A 20,722-nucleotide genomic window follows, 5' to 3' on the forward strand; every position below is an offset into this window, starting at 1 on the left:
GTTTTTTCAGCTGTTTAACGTTAAAAATGACGGTCATCATGCACTGTGAGCACCTGCAAATATTGTTGATTAATGTTACCTCTGTTATTTATACTTTCTCCTGCGGGCCGATGTGGATGTTCCAAAGGGCCAGATTTGGCCCCCCGGGCCATGACTTTGACACATGTGGACTAGCATATTAACTCCTACTACAATATATTCTAAAAATAAAAATAATAAAAATAAAGTGTCTTAATTAAGGAAAAGTTGTGGAATATTGTGAGATTAGACCGTCATATTAATTCCCCACACAAAACGTTACCTCATTCGCCATTTAAGAAACTACCACACCGCTGAGTATGCTGCATTTGAAGCTAGCAATCAAGCTAAAGTTAGCGCTTATGAGCAGTAAATAGAGCAAAGCTACAACGAGGAAAATGATGAAGTTCTTGGCATTGGACATCAATATTAACCTTCCACTAATTTAAAAGTGACTGCAATAAGTCTGAGAGCAGCTACATTTTTTTAAAGAAAATTTGTCCGGTAAAATGTTGCAAGTTTTTTTTTAGAATAATATTTTTACATTTAAATATCCATAAAGCTACTGCAATTGGACATTTTTTCTTCTTTTTGCTCTACAAGGAAACCTAAAACATGGGACAATTTATTGGTGCTTTAAGATGTTTTATTAGATTGTCCCGTAAATTGTTATTTTATAATCTACCTCAAATCTTGTGATTTTCTTTATTTGTAAAAACCAAAACACTGCTGTGCACTTTATTTCTGGAAAACGAGTTCCAACAGGTCTGCAGTGTAACCTGTTGGACATGTTTAGTTTGTTTTGTTTTAAATGTGAAAAATGGAAGACTAAAGGAACTGATATAATCTAGTATTTTAGACAACAAGTTCATATTGTTTCATGGGTATTGTTCAATGTTTTATAATAAAATAAGATTGGGACATTCAAGGTGTATGACATCAGTTAAAGAAAAAAAAAGGGGATCGGACGGTCAGGCTTTTTAAAAATCGGTGCAGCCCTACTGTTTAGCTGTTTAATCAAATACCCTTTTCAGGCCAAATCTCCCTGCTCTCATTTATTACTGTCCCACCTGAAACAACAGCATCTACCACAGAGATCAACAAGTGAAGAGAAATGGAAGGAGACGATGTTACAAGTAAATGGGAGGAAAAAAGAGAGAGAGAGGGAGACCGGGGTCACGGGAAGGGTAAAGTAAAAAGGAGAAAGTAGTAAAACGGTGTGTGTTAGTGTTGTCCTGATGCCTCCCTGCAGGCCTGGACACAATCCCACAGCTGTGCCTCTCTGTGACCGACTCTCACTCACACACACACACGCACGCACGCACGCAGAATATTTACAGTCTTCACCGGGCTGACCTCCCAGTGAACCCGAAGGAGACTCCTCACAGGCCATGCACTATACCCATCCTGGCCCGCCCCCTCATAAACATACACACACACACCCATAAAGCACAAACTGGCAAGGACGGTACAGAGAAGCAACACACACACACACAACAAACAGCAACATAACTCTCCCAGCATGCTCCTTAAACTTACTGGTGACATGCAATTAATGACAAAACGCAAAGGAGGGGTGAGCACAGATGTGTGTGTGTGTGTGTGTGTGTGTGTGTGTGTGTGTGTGTGTGTGTGTGTGTGTGTGTGTGTGTGTATCTAAAATAAGGCCTACCTCCGTTGTCCGTCCTCTTCAGAGCTCCATCTTTGTGAGGGCAGAGCTCACACCTCTGCAAGCAAAAGAAAAATGAAATCATCATCATAAGTTGAGGAACTACAGGTCGACCTCATTCATATCAGTGACAGGTAAACACGCATGTACGATAACGTTCAAGGCCAGAAAAATGTTGCCCAAATTTGGGCATGCAGCCAAGAACTAAAGAGAAAAACAGATCAACTATGTTCTGACAAAATGTTGCATGTGTGTAAGTGGTTATTCAGCTTCTCTGGCATTACAATTTTGCTGTTCTCAAGCTTCCATCTCTAAACTCCAGTTAAATTGGTGTTGATCCAGGTCACTTCCTGTTACACTCGACGCTAGGAATGGAACAAAATTTTGTGGCACCAAATTTTGCAAAATAAAAAACATGGCGGACAACGCGGATGCTCCGTAGACCCATAAGTCAGTTGTGTGTAGTGATATGGTCAATGCGCGCTTATCTAGATACAAGCCCATGTATCCGTTGAGCAGTGTTGTGCTAATCTACTTCCCCCTGAATAAAATCAGCATCCCAAACACGCATCCATTCAGCAAAGTTACATTGTTGGACTTTTAAGGTCATAATCTACGTGGTTGGACTTTTAAATGCTTTAATCCTTATGTATCCTTTTATTCTATCCTTCCTGTTGTTAAACTTAGTGATTAACAACCGACAGAAAGTCTATCCGTCCATGTTCAAGTGTATCTCACATATTAAAGCACATGTATTGAGTATATAATAGGGATGTCACGATACAACTTTTTCACTTCCGATACGATAACGATAATGCATCCTTGCGTATTGCGCGATACCGGTATCGATCCGATACGACTACAGCAGAAATCATACATACTTTTATTAGTTATTATGTGGTGTGGAATGTTAGAAAAGGCTTGATTATTAAAAAAAAAACAGACCCATTTATGATAAACCAATGGATTACATATAATTAACCTTTTAGAATAAGAATATTCTTTGATTGAATAAAATAAATAAAATAGAAGACATTGAAAAATTAAATCCAAAAAAACAATATATATTATATTGAAGATTTTAGACGCAGTCCGATAAAATCCGATATTTGTTTTCTGGCTGATATCGGACCGATATCCAATATCAATATCAGAGCGGGACACCCCTATTGTATAATACATCTTGTAGAACATCATAAATGTTAACAATGCTTAATTTGAGCAATTTTACCCTCTCCTTTAAATTACGGGAGGTTACTGAACATTTCAAGTTGCATTTTGGGTTCATTTTGGCAGGTTTCTAAACTTTTATGTTACAAAAATGAGAAATAATAATAAAACTGTTAGATTGGTTAATGTGTTTTCATTCTTTATTTGCGACGCTAAACGCTTCCACACTGTCCCACACTTTTGTAGTCAAATTATGTTTCATCAACAAAGATTTGTTACACATTTGTTGCTCTTTAATGGGAATTTTTTTCATTTTTTATATCATATTTATTTTGTATTGTGAGCAATATATCGAATTTCATATAGTATCGTGAGTTAACTATTTCTTTGCACACCTACTCTCCATGTTAAAGATGCTGACTAATCTGTGTGTTAGAACAAACCTAGGACACCTGGGGCAACGCTTCTACTCCACAATCATATGTTTGTGCCGATTATTGAAAAACTCTGCTGGAGTGGTTAGATGACTTGGCCAGAGCCTCTCCCCAAAAATACACTCTATTATCCTGACAAATATCTGCTGTGTGACACATATTGATTCAGATCGCCCTGACACCTGTATCAACAGCTTCATAAAGTTGTAAATCATGTCCTGACAAAATCTTGACAGGTTCTCAGAATTGTTGCTGGGGTCAGGTGGAGTTGAGACTCATGGAGACATACCATCACCTTACATCCAGAGACAGAGAGCAGCCATTGAGTCTTGATTAGGAGCTATGTGGAGATGTGGAGAGCAGGTCAGCCTCAGAGCCCCGTACCATAGTAATTGGAAGTGCATGACTTCTGTTATCTAGTAGGAGTGTCTAACCCAATTCTCTAAGGCTATGATTGACAAAACTCTTTGGTAGAGTACTCTGTGTTGGAAAAGTCACACTAACGTACTATATACTACAAACTCAATGGCTAAGTTTACATGAGAGCTTAAATTTCCCTTTATTTCCTCTTTAAAAAGAGCAAAACTCACCTTGTAATAAAAAATAAAAATACCCATTCCTAATTAAACTTAGAGTAAGTACACCCCTGCCTTCTGCTGACCTGCCACTAGGAGGGAAATTCAAAAAATGACTTGATTATGGGCATTACTGCTGTAGCAGTAAGACACGCCCACTCAGATAGCCCGGTCGCTGTGTGCAGAGACAGACTGTAATACACACAATGATGTGTCTGTACACACACAGTGAGTTCATGAGCTGAAATGTGTCACTACAACTACAAGCACACGCAATCACAATGTGAAGCTCACACACAGCCTTACAGACACCACTCAGGGACTTGCTATCCCACCACCCCGTGCACATAGAGAGACGGACACGCACGTCCGCGCACACGCAGTAGACGAGTAAGACAGGAATACACACACTATGTGTCTGTACATACACACATAGCTTGATGAACCCTCTGATTAGCACAGAATCTGCTCTTTATAGAATCACAAAGTCAAAAACAACATTGCAGGAACGCACGCAGCATTAGACTTCCTTAGTGAGACTATCAATCAATGCTCACTGAGGGCTGTGATTGGAGGAAACCCTCTCCCTTCTCTCAACTTTTATAGGAGGGGAGGTGCCAACAGTTAAAGTGTTGACGCAGGGATTTCAAGAACTTACCGTTCAACCAATAGCAAAATTCACTTGTAATAGCCGACATTCAACTCTTAGTGGCCAGTATACCAGATATTTTACAGCTAAATACGCAAAATTAAAATACTTTTACTAAAATGTAAAGAGTGGGACTAGGATCAATCAACTGCACTACTTCATACCCAAATATATATGTATTCAACAGAAAAAAGTTGCTTTTGGGGTGTACTTACTCTTTAAATCCTAGTTAAGTGGCTGGTTTATTCTGATTTTAATTCCACTTTAGATTAATTCTGGTCGTTCTGCACATGCTAGCCCTGTCGCCATGACGCACTGTGATGACGTAATCCAAGATGGCCACCCTAAGGAAGTGTTGGACTCAAACCGAGACTATTTAATTAATAAGAGCCTTAAAATACATGGATATAATAAAAAAAAAAAGAGTGGATGGACAGAAACATAAATATGCAGACATCCATGGACGTATTACACACACTCAAAATAAAAGTGAAAATAGTTTTTATTATATGTTCTTACATAGTTTGTACTTGAAGTATTTTTTGTGTTTGAAGACATGTTAGTTTGCATATGTAAAACATGCTGTATTTCTTTGATTGGGCATCATTCAGAAAACAATGCATTTTGTTTTGCAACTAAGAAACATATCAATCAAAGATAGCATGATTCACGCAAATAAATAAACATATCTTCTATTACAAAAAAAAAACCTTCAAATACAAAGTCAAGTGCCTTTTCATCGTTGTCGTAGAATTGTTTTTTTTTTTTTGGTGCTTCAAACTGTAACTTTCTGCACTAATTTTCCACCTTGCAGATTCACACACAAATGTTCTGTTTTAAACTTTTTTGTACTGTAATTTCTGTTTGTACTTGAAATATTTTTTGAGTTTGAAGACATGTTTGTTTTACATGTGTAAAACATCTTGTATTTGTTTGATTTGCATGTTTCTTATTTGCAAAACAAAATGGATTAGCTTGTGGATGATGTTTCTGTATTTGCAAACCACACTGAGTTTGTTGGTGAATCGTTGGGTGTGTGTAAAGCATGTATTGTGTGTTTTGGCATGACTTAACACAAAGTCACTGTTTAACCATGAGGCGTACGGTTTTTAACAAATTTTTGCTGATTAATAATGAAAGCAACTCACCACACGGGCTGCTCTCTCCTGGGATTCACACTTTCTGCAGAACCATGGACCAGTGGGTACCTGTACAATGCCATAGCAGGCTTAAAGAGAGAGGAACAATGTTGGTTAAAATCAGGATCATTTCAATCTTGACCACAACCTAGTGACATATAAAGCTCTAATCCAGATTGCTCAGAATAAACCCAAATAACAACACTGATGAAAAGGTTATCTGCAAAATGACTAGTGATAAATAAATAGCATTATACATGATATGCAGGACACATTTTAATAACAGACGCCATATTCAATGTCTTTCTTTAGTGACACACTAAGTTATGGTTTCGGATTTTAAACGAATTAGAACTGTTGCATTATAAATGCCATAAATCTTATATAATTTAACAGCCACAAGCACATTCTAACAAATGAAAAGAAACTTTAAACTAGGGCGCTATAATTTCCACATTAACGGTATCACAGAATCAACCAATGAAAAAAGAATCCACTGTTAAACGTGGAAATTGACGGAATGTGAATGAAATGCCGTCATTGTGAGACAAGGGATGTTTTTTTGACATATGTTATTGTTTAATTATTGTTTTCTTTTTTATTAGTATTCATTTTGTTTCCTTACAGGAGTTAAAAACTAATATTTTCTGAAAAAATTGATAAATATTCCAAAAAAAAAGCTGAATTTTTAAAAAAAAATGTATATGGAAAAAATATATATTTATAGAGCCCTATTAAACAACAACATGAACCAGAAAATTTTAAATTGGAAGGAAAATGAAGACAATTAGCTGCTTTTCCCATAAAAAAAAAGCAGTAACCTTATTGATTCGAGAACACAACCGAGCAAGCAGATGTGACATGAAAGCAGACTAGGGTGTCCCGATCCAATATGGATATCGGATATCGATCTGAAAATCTCCAATATAATACATATTGTTTTTTTGGATTTATTTTTTCAATATCTTCTATTTTTTTAATGTCTTTTATTAAATCATAGAATATTCTTATTCTAAAAGGTTAATTATATGTAATTAGGAAAGCACCGAAATGAAAATTTGTGGCCGAAGCTGAGGAAAATATAAACGCTTGGCCAAATACCGAATATCGAATGCGGTTGTTAAGTTTTTCACAATTTTTTTCAATAGTGCATAAATAGCCTAGAATACTGTTTTACATGTTTATTGAATATTCTGACATTTTTTTAAATATTCCAGTAGCCTTTGCTTTTCAAAAAAAGCACAACAAAGTTTTTCATTTATATTAGCCCTTCAAATAAAACAAAACATGCATTCCAAAAAAAAACTAAAGAGCATTAAAGGGGAGGTATGATGAAAAAAAATCACTTTATAATGGTTTTGCTACAGTGATATACATTCCTTTAGCCTCATTCAGAGGGACAAAGTGTAAAAAGTTCTGTTTCCTCCCTCCCTTGTTATTCCACATTTTGTAAAAAGTCAGCTTTAAACGGGCGAGTTGGATTTTGCCCACGTTAGCAGGTGACGTCACCTAACATGCCTTGTAGAATGTGAGCTCCTCCCTCTCCAACTATTTATCAGCTAAAACTAACACTGTGGTTTAATATAGAATATATATTATACTTTATTGCCATATATGTAAATGCAAACTGCACTACTGGACGCCCAAACCGCACTACTTTTTCTGCTGCCGATCGTGTTGGGAGTCACTGCTTTGAGCTACGGACCCATTGTTTACACACATCAGCTGTTAGCACTCCGTGCTAATGCTACACCAGTCTATGCAGCGAGACCCGGAGTAGTGCAAGAAGGAAACGATGGGAATGTTTACGGATTTGTGGCGATAATGATATCAATCCGATACAATATCAGCACGAACCATACATACTTTTATTACTTATTTTGTAGTGTGTAATGTTAGAAAAGGCTTGATCAAGTGATGTTACTCAAACAGAGAACAGTAGTAACAGTAAGTATGAGGAAAAACTGACCCATTTATAATTAACCAATTGGTTACATGAATTTTAACCTTCAACATAATATCAACAGTATCCTACAATTGAATAAATATAATATATATCAGAGATTTTATATGCAGTCCGATAAAATCAGATATTCATTTTCTGGCTGACATCGGACCGATAGCTGATATCAATATCATGTCGTGACACCCCTAAAAATTAATTTATACACAATTCCCTCCAAGAAACATCACAAATCTATGAAACCTCACCTGTACTGTCCTGTATCCAGGTATTTATTTCACTCATACATTGTTATTTTGGATTAAATTGTTGTAAATTAACCAATATTATCTTTGAATCGAATCGTGACACCACTACTGTTTACATTACAAATTATCTCTGTTGTAAATCATAGTGATAAGAAACAAATACACTCACAGTGAGATGTTACACATAAAACCAATGCATTACATCGTGCATATTCTGCTCTTGTTACTGTGATTTTTTTGATGTGATGGATCTATCAGAAAAAACATTTACTAACAGTTAGGGCTGGGCAAAAAAAATCGATTTAATTGATTTATCGAATTTGTAGATAAAAACAGATTTTATTTTGCAAATTCGAGTTTAATTTTTAATTTTTTTCCCCTCACCACAGTTTTTCAGACTTTTTCACGTTCTGTCCTTATGGGTTATCATAGCACTATGTGAGCCAGCCATCTCTTTATTTACATTTGTTTACATTTTGAGTAGGCTGTGTGTGTGCCACAGGCATGTTTAACGTTTTATTCGCACTATGTACTGATATGCTAAGGGAAGAGTTTATTATTTTTTTAATTGTAATGTTATAAAATGTGTAGTTATCTGATTTCTTAATCAGAAAATTTAAGCTACTGTGAAGTTGCTGTTGCACTTTTGCTTAAACCTGGGTTAAAGCTTGAAATTGTTGAATGACAGAGGCTCATTTACTTTTTATTCTGGAATTGTTCTATGCATTTTGACTCTTGATGACAATCACAGCAATAAAGTTGCACTTTTGACAATATATCTGATGTGTGCATTGATAAAAAAATCGAATCAAAACTTTTTAAGCACAATCGCCCATCCCTATTAGTGCAAACACACACTCTCTGATGTTCAAGTATACGTGCTCACATTTCCTCCCCCTGCTCCTAAACATGTAAACAGTATGGCGTCACCATGTGAGCTACTACTACTACTACTACAAGAGTTGCACAGAAATTCAAATGCCTGAATGCAATAAAAACACGGTTTTCCATTTTGTTTAGTTAGTAACTTATCTTTACATTAGCTTTGGGTTCCTTGAATTATGCATTAATTGCGTTTTCTTGTGTACACACATAGATCATCATTACTGCACTATATTTCCCACAAAACACGTGAAAACAACAGATTGTCCACCTTTATTATAAGATAACTTTAACATAGTAAAGTAGTTTACGTTTTTTTCCCGGAGTGTGACCTCAGCCTGGCCTTGGTGAGGCTCCATAACCTTTCAGCCAGATAACGCTGCTAGCCTGTTAGCATTGGGGCTAGCTGCAGTGCTAATCGTTAACAAACGGCTTACCTTGGTGCACGGCAACATTGCAGCCATGTCCGTCACAATAAACCAGCGGGTTTTCGGCCCAGCCGCGCTCGTCAGAGCACACACAGCAGCCTCCAATCATCTCCTTCATATTACTCGTCGAGAGCTCGTCGTTCGCCGCCAGAGACCATCTACGAGCGGAGCGGACATGCGGAGCGAGAAAAGGTGAAGAAAAGACCCGGACCTGCACCCGAGACGAGCCCTCGGTTGCTGGCTGTGCGGCTCTAAGCCCCCCTCGGTCGGAATGTCATGGTTTAAACGTGTTTACGTCCCTTTTCGAGATATATTTTTTTCCACCATAACATCACGGCGCGGTGGCGAGAAAGGGGAAACTTTACGTAGTACCGGAAGTGCGTCATGACGCACAGTCCAGTCAGAGACGGACTGGCGCTTTCCCATCACATATCCTCAATAGCTTCTGTCTTGTTTATTCATTTTTTTTAGTTAGGTTTTTACAATGTTCACTTCTTCATCATCATAGCAAAATTTCATATTCATAAATGGAAATATATTTCCAAAAAAACAGCATTTAAACTATTTCTATTAGTTACAACATTACAGAATCCATTCGACCTTAATTGAACCCCAAAGCTGTAAAAACTACATTTATTTAACTGTTTCATCTGAAATATACATGTTTTCTTCTCTTTTCTTTACATAATTTCCTCATTTTTCTGTAAAATGTTTCCATCTATTGTTTGTTACTAAAATTCAATAAGAAGTGTCATAAAATAAAAATAAAAACTAGCGCTGTCCATTTGGGTTCCACTTGGTTTGAGAAGATAGATGAAATGTTCATCCTCTTAACTGGACTTTTCCTTGTCTTTTCTCAAGAAACACATCTGTATTTTATTATTATTATTATTATTATTATTATTATTATTAATATTATTATTATAAAAAAAAAAAAAAAAAGAAACACATTCGTTGCTTTATTAGCCTTCACTACTTTATTATATGTTCATGTTTATATTCATCCTTCATATTATTATTATTATTATTATTATGTTTCTGGTTAGGTTTAGTTTTTTCGCACCATCCACCAATTAAAATTCCTTGTATTGTCTAAAAACTCTCCTTGGCAATGAAACTGGTACTTTTTTTCTTTGTCTCTACATGTTTTCGAAGGTCAACACTATACGTTGTGCAATCTTTTCGCGACAGCAATGCATGTTTTGTTATTACAATTAAATACATTCATTTTATTTCATAATTGTGACTATCACCAGCCCTCCCAAAGGAAGGGGAAGAAACACTTTATTAAACAAATGAAATGAGAGTACAGTGTTACACCTTGGTGAGGGGGAAGGGAACAGGGGAGAGGGAGTCAGGGTAGGACAATGGAAGAGTCGACTGTTTTAAGGTGAGACTGAAATGTGATGTTATAGTTGTGCATATTGTTAGTAGTTGTGCAAGTGCTCTGATTCTGGTTGTGATGTATTAGATCAAAATAAATGCATAACTTCCAAGAGAACTTTATCCTTAGAATTGCTCACTGATCATTTAAAAAAAAAAAGTCCCACACAAAGCTGCACATCAGCCTGTCAATGCCCTGTCTTGTTTTGACAGCTCTCCATGCTGTTACCAAGGATGTTCCTCGACCCCGCGCGCACACACACACACACACATACACTCAAACCCTTAACACACACACACACACACACACACACATGCTATTCCAAGCACTCAGCTGCTGCTGCTTCTTGCATCACCAGCTCTCTCTGAGCCAGCTCCAGCTCTTGGTTTCCAGAGAAACGTAATGACTTGCCAATAATGCGCAAGAGCACACGAGCGTCCTCCGTGTAATATGGCGAGCAAGAGGTTCCTGGGAGTGCCTGCCCATTGTTTGCTTTAATTTCAAATTGCTCAAATGCTCCAGTCGACACTGGGCACTGCACTAAAGAAGGGAGGGGGTGTGTGAGGGGCTGTGGTAAAAGGGGAAAAAAGTGAATTGTGTGTAGCAGGGGAAAACCTATTAGAGCTGAGAGAACAAAGGGAGGCAAAGGAGGAGGCAGCGGTTGAGCTACAGGAATATGTACGGCTACTGAAAAAACAGCTGGAAATGGCTGATAATATTTAACAACTTGCACTTTATTAAGTTTAAAGTCTGCACAAGTTATGTGCATGAGGTAGAGGAGTGGTTCTCAAACTTTTTTGGTCACTTTATCTTATTACTGCATTATGCTTAGAAAACTATTTAAAAACATCTATAGAGCATAATGATGGAAAGAATGAGCGATAACACACATTTTAAACAATCTCATTTTGTAAATAAGTGGAAAGAAACAGTATCTAGTGCAGTGGTTCCCAACCTTTTTTGAATCGTGACCCCATTTTGATATCAAGAATTTCTATTGACCCCAAAGATATTCATTTTCTAGAGTCAGTTTTTTGTCGTTATGAACTCAGATATACATTTTCCTTTTTTACTGCATTTCATTTGAACTCGATAGATTTGACAAAGGGAAAGTACAGAATACAGTTGTTTATGATTGTGTGTTGTATTTATTTATCAATTACTCAATATTTCAGGTGACCCCAAGGTTGAAAAACCCTGCACTAGGGGCTTAAATTTTCACAATAGTGGAAACCAAACTTTTATATGTGCATTATTGCCAGCATTACACAACACAGTCTATATCTAGATTTCAGCAACATTGAGAGAAAGTTATATAGAACGCTAATATATTAGCTCCATATTAGAATAATTAGAACACTTTCAAAATGTCCACGAAAAGCAGCAAACATTAAAATCAAGATTATTAGCAGCAGGTTGTTTATTAGTTTGGATAATGATGTGTGTGTTGGAGTTCTTTTGTCTTATGTTTGTGTTCTTCCTCATAAAAAGACAATGTTTTTATTCTCTGTGGAGACAATGGTGAACATTGGACAGTTTAAAACATGGGGGGAATTCGAATGACAACATTGGAAAAGTAGCTTCTCTTCCCACAGATGCTCCATGAATCTGCACAAGCATGTATTTCACAGTGTTCTGTTGTGGGAAAAGGAAAATGTTTCAACAGTTTTAATGGTTTCTAAGGAATAAGGAGTATTTCAATCTTAAGCAAGACTATTTTAGAATGATTTGTAACAAATAAGTTGAATCTGAAACAACACAGCTGAGTTTGTTTCACCAAAAACTGGCAACAGTTCTAGTTTCTACACATGTGAGTTTATGACAGTCAACCTGGATCAAATTATTATAATTTATGGAAAGATATGCAAAAGAAACACTGGTTGGACCAGTTTATATTGCGTATGCAAAGAATAAGAACCTTTTATTTTGAAAATAATTTATTAAATGACAAAAATTAACAGTATCTACAACAAAATGTGACACAAAAGTATTGTGGTTCATTTTCAGGTGATGGTGAAATTTAAAAGTTAGACCAGCTGAAAATTTAACAGATTATACATTACAACATGAATATATTTGATAGTTTGGACAATCTTGTCAGAGATAATATGAAGATTTGCCAATCATTGAAAAAATAAATAAATGTTGCAACAGAAAATCAGAGAGGCTGTCAAAGCTTTTTTTAAAAATATATTTTTTAAATTTTTTATTTAATCAGTACAGAGCATTAGAGACAATTTTGATGAGAAAATAATTTTGGGCAAAACAAGAATTAAGTCGAAATGTTGAGAATAAAGTTGCAAAAACGAGATTAAAGTTAAAAAAAAACAAGATTAAAGTCGAAATTTGGAGAGAAAAAAAATCAAAATCCAATCCAATCTAACCTAACTTTATTTATAAAGCACTTTAAAAACCCAGAGAGGGACGGAGTGCTGTACAAAGTGACAGCAGATGATATAAAGTGCATACGCAATACAATATTGTGATAGGTCTCATCTTCTCGATTTTAATCTCAACATTTAATTTCAACTTCTCAAAATTTCGACTTTATTCTCAACATTTCGACCTTAAACCTGCAAGTAATATACTATATAACAAAATAAAATAAAATAAAATAAAATAAAATAAAATAAAATAAAATAAAATAAAATAAAATAAAATAAAATAAGGATTCACTACATATATGAACACAATTTACAATTAAGTTCTAAGTGTTATGAAAGGGGAAAAGGTTATGTGCAGAGATTTACATACAAAAGTAGGCATATATACATGTACACAAACACTTACATGTAAACTGTGTAAACTATACCTGACATTGTGGATCTTTTATGTATTGTTATAAATATTGAAGAGTTCTCAGAACTGTTGAGTGCCTCAAACACCTAAAAACACACTTACCTGGATCAAACCCATGCTCTCTCTGAGTGTCTCTGCTGTGCACATGCGCGCCCATGCAGGCAAAAGCAAACTCCAACAGCCCCAACAACACGGTGGGGTGAAAGGTGAAGAGAGCCCTCCCCCCACCACTGTCCGCACATACTTCAGGCTCGGATTGCATGTAAAATCACATTCTTCTGCTGGTGGAGAGGGTGGAGAGGAATTCATTGTGTTTTAGCATGGCCCAGTGTGGGTTGGTGTCATAAAAAAGTCCGTGCGCTGCGCCTCCTTGACCAAGTGTCTCCATAAAACTCAATGCAAAGCTGCAGGAGGAACACGTTTGTTTTGATGAGTGGTTAAAAAGAAACAGAGACTTGTCCTTTACTTAGTGCATTTTAATGGCCAATTAGCCCATAAAATACTGCATTTAGCAGATCAATGCTGGCATTTTACGCAACAAGTAATGAGGTAAAGTGATCGGGTTTTTTTTAAAATAAATAAAAATAAAAATAATTTTGCTATTTTTTTAAGGGGCAAAATAAAGACAAACATTTTCAAATAAAGTGCAATTTGTGTTGTTAAAAATCACATTTTCCTTATTGTGTTTATTTTTTCCAAGTTGAAATGAAATAAAATGAAAATGTACAGATGTGCAACAGAAAAGGTCAATAGAAAACAACTGTCTGCAGGTATTTTTCCTCCATATTTTGTATTTGTATTTACCGTGATTGAATATTTTCCAGAGCAACATGTATGCGCTTTTGTCGTGCCGTCCTTCCCTCTTTCTTTCCTCCTTTCCTCCTCCTCCTACCGGCCGGTATCCAGCAGCAGACTTGGGGGAATAAGTGGTTTGTGGCATGAGCATATGGTGCAAAACAAAGACTTCCCAGTCTTAATTGGAAATGCTCGAATCTGCATAAACACACATGGTAAATTTGGGTAATTAATTATTAGAATAGAATAATACTGTTAAACGAGGATTTAGTTTCCTCTTTACAAAAGAAAGCACACAAAAAAACTGGTTTTACGCATTGGTATACGCATGTGGAGAAAGAGGAAAGATGTCCAGTGGGTATTATTAAATTAATTTAAATAATAACGTCAATTGTGCTTAGACTGTAGGGTATATATATTTACCCTACAGTCTAAGCACAACGTGTTTAAAACAGGCATTTTATTCTTTGTGTAAAAATTATGGTAAACCATTTCCTAATTAAACTAATGAACACCAAGTTTCTTTGTGTTCACATTTATTTTTCAGCCAAGGGGAAAAGCACCGTGGACATTGCAAACTCTTGGTACATGCATGTGATCGGAGGGTCAGCGCGCATGTATAGCAGCCCAGCCACGGTGCACGATGGCCGGGATGTGCACGTTCTTCCCTCTGGGAATCATTTGGGGGTTCCCTTTTCTTCCTCTGCTTGGCTTTGTAACCAGTGTAAAGTTGTATTTTAGGGGCGTTCTTATCTTTATATGAGATGCCAACGCACGGATCATCCGGACATATAGGCTATGACTGCAGGTCAGGGGGACCCTGTGGTTGCAGAGCTGGAGTGTGCGCAACCGCAAACGCACACACGCATGCACAAGCACAGTGTGTGTACTCGGTGTTTCAATCAGTTCTCTGTCCTCTGATATTCCCAAACAACTTATGCAAATATTTTTTTTTAATTATTTACCACATCATAAAATCTGAGACGTTTATTTTCCCAAATAAATCAAATTTACGCATTTGGAAAAACGGATTATCACTTTTTATTTTAGGCTAATTTCAGCACACATTCTTGCCAGTCGCATTCAACGTAAATTGTTTGTGTTATTTTTGTCAGGAACTCGTCTACAGCCAAAATCACGCGGATAAATATATATTAGACGTGTTTTTTCTCCCTTGTGGAGGATTTAGCAATGAACTCCATACGCGCCTCACATGTAATATGGGTGTGATACAGTAGCCGAACAGTAATTAATCAGCAAAAATAGGCAAATAGGCTTAAAACGTGATGAAGATGATGAGCGTGCCCCCGGTCTGTTTGGAGATTGACCCCGGAGCGCACGGGACATAGCTGCTCTCCGAAGGAACAGGTCACAAGGGATTTACGTGTTTAATGCGTAAAGATATGACACATAAAGGAAGGACTGTGGCAGAAAAGTGTGACTAAGGAGTAAAACCGTGCATTTACACACACACACACACACACGCACACACACACACACACACACACACACACACACACACACACACACACACGCACACGCACACGCACACGCACACACACACGGTGTGTTGATTGTACATTTTTATGTTATAGAAATAACCTACAATATTGCTACGTTATTATACAGCTTGGTATTGGTGCGTAATCATGTATGTGCGTAATTGTGTGTGTGTGGACTGTTTCCTTTGTCTACACACATATGACATATGACATATATATATGTCAAATATAACGTCCTAAAATGTTTTCGGTGTAATTTATCTATAGCTATAGGCTTAATTAATTCATAGTGTTGTTTTGTTTTTTCTAAAATCGTGGAAACACAACTTTGAGATATTAAACTCTGTTTACGTTGTAATATATATATATATATATATATATATATATATATATATATATATATATATATATATATATAAATGTATGTATGTTAAATTAAAGGTTGTCGTGTCTTTTTTGGGCTCCTAAATATTAACATAAAATACATTTCGGATTTGGTCCAACGCACGTATACAGATGAGTGGTTTTCACATAAGTAGGTCAGTCTCGCTATAAAATGAGGAAAAATCCCGAGCAAAAAATTCGTAGACAGTTGATGTTTCAAACAGCAGCAGCAGTAGAAACAACCTAAACGCATGTATATAAGTAAACTATCTTCTAAAAGCAAATGTTCTTTGTTTAAGCGGCTGTGAGTGAGTGTGGAGTCATTTTTTCACCGTCACACAATCAAAGACACGAACTACAGGAATTGCATTTTTTAATTCATTTCATTTAAGAAAAGAAAAAAAGAGGAAAAAACTTAAACATATACTAGCATGAAAAATCTATAGTTGTGATTTACATTTCTGCAGCACTCAGTTTAGAACATAATGTCTGCAATATTTACCCAGAAATGCAAGGGGGCTGCAAACTATTATAATGGGAGTAAAAAAAAAGGGGGTGGGGATGGAATATCCATTTTTATTGCATCACCTGTCAACGCCGACCAATGGGCGTCGACCACAGAGCATTAATTGATGAAGGTGTCTCTCTCTCAATTCCAGCCCACCTCTCTTTCGCTCACTCTGTGTGTGTGTGTGTGTGTGTGTGTGTGTGTGTGTGCGTGTGTGTGTGTGTGTGTGTGTGTGTGTGTGTGTGTGTGTGTGTGTGTGTGTGTGTGTGTGTGTGTGTGTGTGTGTGTGTGTGTGTGTGTGTGTGTGATTTAACCAGCAGTCAGAAAAGAAAAGCAGCTGCATGCAGCTCTTATTCGTCTGTCTCAGAGTCTCTCTCTCTCTCTCTCTCTCTCTCTCTCTCTCTCTCTCTCACCACCCCCTCTCTCCCTCCCTCCTCTCTCTCTCTCTTATTTTATTCCTCTGACTGAGGCAGTGGTGTACACCTACCCCTCGTCCTGCTGCCGGTCAGAGGGGAGTGGAGTGTACAGGGGCAGGTATAGCAGCAGCAGCCCCGGACTCATCCATCCATCCATTGCATCCAACCGTTGCATTCCTGCAACCATCACCATGCCGGACCGGGGCCAGAGGAGGATGTTGGATGCTGCTGCAGCCACCGGCTCGTGCTGCAGCTCCATTTAAACTCTGCATGTCAAAGTTTGCATGACGCATGGATTTAAAGGGTCTGAGGAGGATGCCTCGAGTCCCCACAACACTGCAGAAAAAGACTTGATATGGATGAATAAATGCGTGGGATCGGATGTATAAAATATGGGAGACCCGGAGTGTGGCTTTGAGGAGATGCAGGGAGTGAGATTGGGTTACCTGCTCATCAAAGGCAAGCAGATGTTCGCTTTGTCCCAAGTTTTCACCGACCTGCTGAAGAACATCCCGCGGACCACCGTGCACAAGCGCATGGACCACCTGAAGGTGCAGAAGCACCACTGTGACCTGACGGAGCTGCGGAAGCTCAAAGCGATCAACACCATCGCGTTCCACGCAGCCAAGTGCACGTTGATATCACGGGAGGACGTGGAGGCTTTGTATTTATCCTGCAAAACGGAGCGGGTTTTAAAGTCCAACAAAAGGAGAGCGAAACCGGTGCGGGATGAGGAAGAGGAAGACGAGGAGGAAGAGGACGCGTCCCAGGGGTTTGTGTGGAAGGAGAAAGTTTGGTTGAGTTTGCACGGCGTCCCGGAGACCGTGACCGTGCGCAGGAGCCGAGAGGGCACGGCCGCCGACTCCAAACTACCTCATTTTTACCACAAAACGCAAGGACAGGATCAGCGCACGGCGACTAAATCCACTCACAAACACTTCAAAAACTATGAAACATCCGCAATATCCGGGAATCGCGTCACGTGGAGCCAAAGACACGCGTTTTTCCGGAGCCGCCAGTCCGTAGTGCTCCAGTCCGCCAGGCTGTCGCGCTCTGCCGGCGACCTGCTGCACAAAAGGAGGAAGAGGAGGAGGAGGAGGTGCGAGGGCGGAGGCAGGGATTCGCACCATCACCCTGCACCAGCACCGGTGCTGCTCCTCCAGCCCAAGTTCTCCTCCAGCCACGGAACCTCATTCGGACCATTCCATCTCAGCCACGATTTCTATCTCAACCCTCGATCCCATCCTCCTCCTCATCCTCATCACCACCACCATCATCATCACCACCAGCACCAGCCCAGTTTCCCAGAAAGCTACAGCAGCGACACCGAGTCCAGCACCTACTCCTACCCGGACTCGGACTTCGGTTCTGGGTTCTCCACCAGCAGCAGCTCAGAGGAGGAAGAGGAAGAGGAGGAGGATGAAGATGACACCCAATCAGAGAGTTCAGATGTCAGCAGCTCGGATGATGAAGAGGAGGAAGAGGAGGAGAGCTCGTCTCAGTCGGACTCCAGCTCGGTTTCGAGTCGGGTTTCGGTCCAAAGCATCCGTTTCAGACGCGCACGGGTCTGCCTTAGCACAAGTACCAGTACCAGCACCAGTAGTAGTAGAACCCCTTTGGTTATGCAGCCGTGCACGTTCCAATACAATCAAGCTCAGGAACAGGAAAAACAGGAGGACACGCTGAGCCAGGAATTCCTATGCAGTGAAAAAGACTTGGGAGTGCAGAAATTCCAATCTTTATCTCTCATGACGGGGGAAAGCTTTTATTTGAATGAATCAAAAAGGGAAGTTGATGTTGAAACATCACCAGTACACGACCAGAAAAAGACCTCATGGAAAAGCCAATTGAGCAGCACACAACACGGAGACAATAACAATCATAACAATAATAATAATAATAGTAAAAACACCAAATTCACAAAATGTGCCATACTCAGCTCCCTCACCCCCTCCCCGTCACTAAAAAAGATTAAAACCGAGTTAGAAGAGCCCTGTGTGACCTCCTATCCGCCCCCTTTTAATCTGTGTAATGTGAAAGTCAAAGTGGAGGAAAACTGTGAGGAATATGGTTACCAGTGCCAGAACCAGTACCAAACCCAGTACCAGTACCACACAACTGGGCATAAAACGGAGAGAATCAGCGAACAGCATCTCATTGGGATTAAAGCTCCAGATGTTGACCCTGATCCTGATGTGGCCTCCACCTCCTTTTCTGGCACCATTACGCATCAGGATTACGCACCATGTGTGGATCAAAAAGATCAGAGGGACACAATCTGCAAAAAACCCAGACTTTCCAATTCCAGAACGCAACCAAACAAACTAAACACACACTCCTCCTCTTCCTCATCTTCATCCTCTACATCTTCCTCCTCTACGTGTTCTCGTGTAGAGAAGGCCCCAGTCGAGGAACTACCGAGCAGACGTAAACGCAGCACGCCTTTCAGCCTGATGGCTAATTTCCCGTCCCTACCGTCGCTGATCGTTGGCAGGGACGGGGATCTGTGTCCCGCTCACTCCCTGAACTCACTGAGGAGCCGCGCAGGGCCTCCCCCTCCGTCTCACCCCGTGTGGAGGTGGCAGCCAGGCGGCCACATTCTCCCTCCCCCACAGGCTCAGAGAACCAGGAAATACTGAGCTGTTTTTTTTTGTTTTTTTCAAAGAAGGAACGAAAGAAAGAAAGAAAGAAAGAAAGAAAGAAAGGAAAAGAACACCCCCCAAACCTCCCCCCATCCCCCCTCCCTCAGGGTCCGCCTGCCTGCGCCATAATCGTAGCCAGAGTCTTTTATTAACGGGAGCGCACCGCGTTGCGCGCACAACATCACGCTTTTGTTGTTTGTTTGCAGTGTGCGGTTTATTTTTCATCATCGAAGAGTGGATTTATCTCCTGTTTTTCTGAGTTTGATCATCGACGACAAAAGCTACAAAGACATCTGTTTTTTTTTTTGTTGTTTTTTTTTTTGGGAGAATGTGGGGAAAAACGGACCAGAGGACTGTGAGACACCGCGGGTGGATTATTTACGCCACAAACTTAACATAAGACTACTAAACCTGAGCAATATGTTAAGTCTTCAATGTTGTGTTGACTATTTGACTGTTTTCTAAACGCGGTTTTTTTGATTTTATTTTTTATTTTGTGTACACGTTCGACCTGTTGGATTGTACGGTGAAAGGGTTAAAGTGTGGTTTATTGTGCTTTGTCTGGAAAAGTGGGTTTAAAATCGACAGCGTTCATTTAATTTAACTTTTAATTTGGAAAATATCAGGGTTACACATACTGTGTATTTGCCTTTTCTTTTGTTTTTGGCTTTGGTAACATTTTTTAAGGGAAAAAAGCCCATTAGTTTCTGTTTACATGCTGATGGTTAATTCTATCTCCCTGCTTACAGAATATTTTTTATATATATATTTGTAGGTTATTTGTGATCTGGTTTATTGGTTTACAGATGTACAGACAATCAAAAAACACACAAGATAAACCATAATTCAGGTATGTTCAGGATTATTAAATTAATGTGTGGTAAAAATATCAACAGAATTACAATTTTATAGTTTAGCAAAATACAGATTTTTTAAATTGGATTTTTTTTTTTAAATGCATGTATGTTTTCTTAAAATTCACATTTTCCTGGCAAATTACAAAAAAATTGTGTTTTTTCATGCATTGTTGAATGTGGCTATTTCCTTGCCCAATCTCTCCATCATTTCACCCAAAACCCTGGTTTTTTAATGTTTTATGTAGCCTCTAAATCCAGCA

The 20,722-nt window shown here is 38.6% G+C and overlaps 2 protein-coding genes across 2 annotated transcripts in view; one reads left to right on the forward strand and one right to left on the reverse strand.

The window, feature by feature from the left end:
* The window catches only part of mllt10 (MLLT10 histone lysine methyltransferase DOT1L cofactor), a 57,511-nt gene extending 47,960 nt beyond the window's left edge, over positions 1-9,551 (reverse strand). The window contains 3 exon segments of the mRNA XM_028434541.1: positions 1,691-1,745; positions 5,664-5,743; positions 9,185-9,551. Coding sequence (XP_028290342.1) covers positions 1,691-1,745; positions 5,664-5,743; positions 9,185-9,293 — 244 coding nt within the window. The 5' untranslated portion in view covers positions 9,294-9,551.
* Positions 9,552-17,063: 7,512 nt separating this feature from the next.
* On the forward strand, positions 17,064-19,794 carry skida1 (SKI/DACH domain containing 1). The gene has a single exon (XM_028477289.1). It carries the CDS (start codon positions 17,356-17,358, stop codon positions 19,600-19,602), a length of 2,247 nt encoding a protein of 748 aa, XP_028333090.1. The 5' UTR covers positions 17,064-17,355; the 3' UTR covers positions 19,603-19,794.
* Positions 19,795-20,722: the final 928 nt, after the last annotated feature.

Source organism: Gouania willdenowi, chromosome 20 (assembly GCF_900634775.1).
Source record: "Gouania willdenowi chromosome 20, fGouWil2.1, whole genome shotgun sequence".
NCBI classification, from domain to species: Eukaryota; Metazoa; Chordata; class Actinopteri; order Blenniiformes; family Gobiesocidae; genus Gouania; species Gouania willdenowi.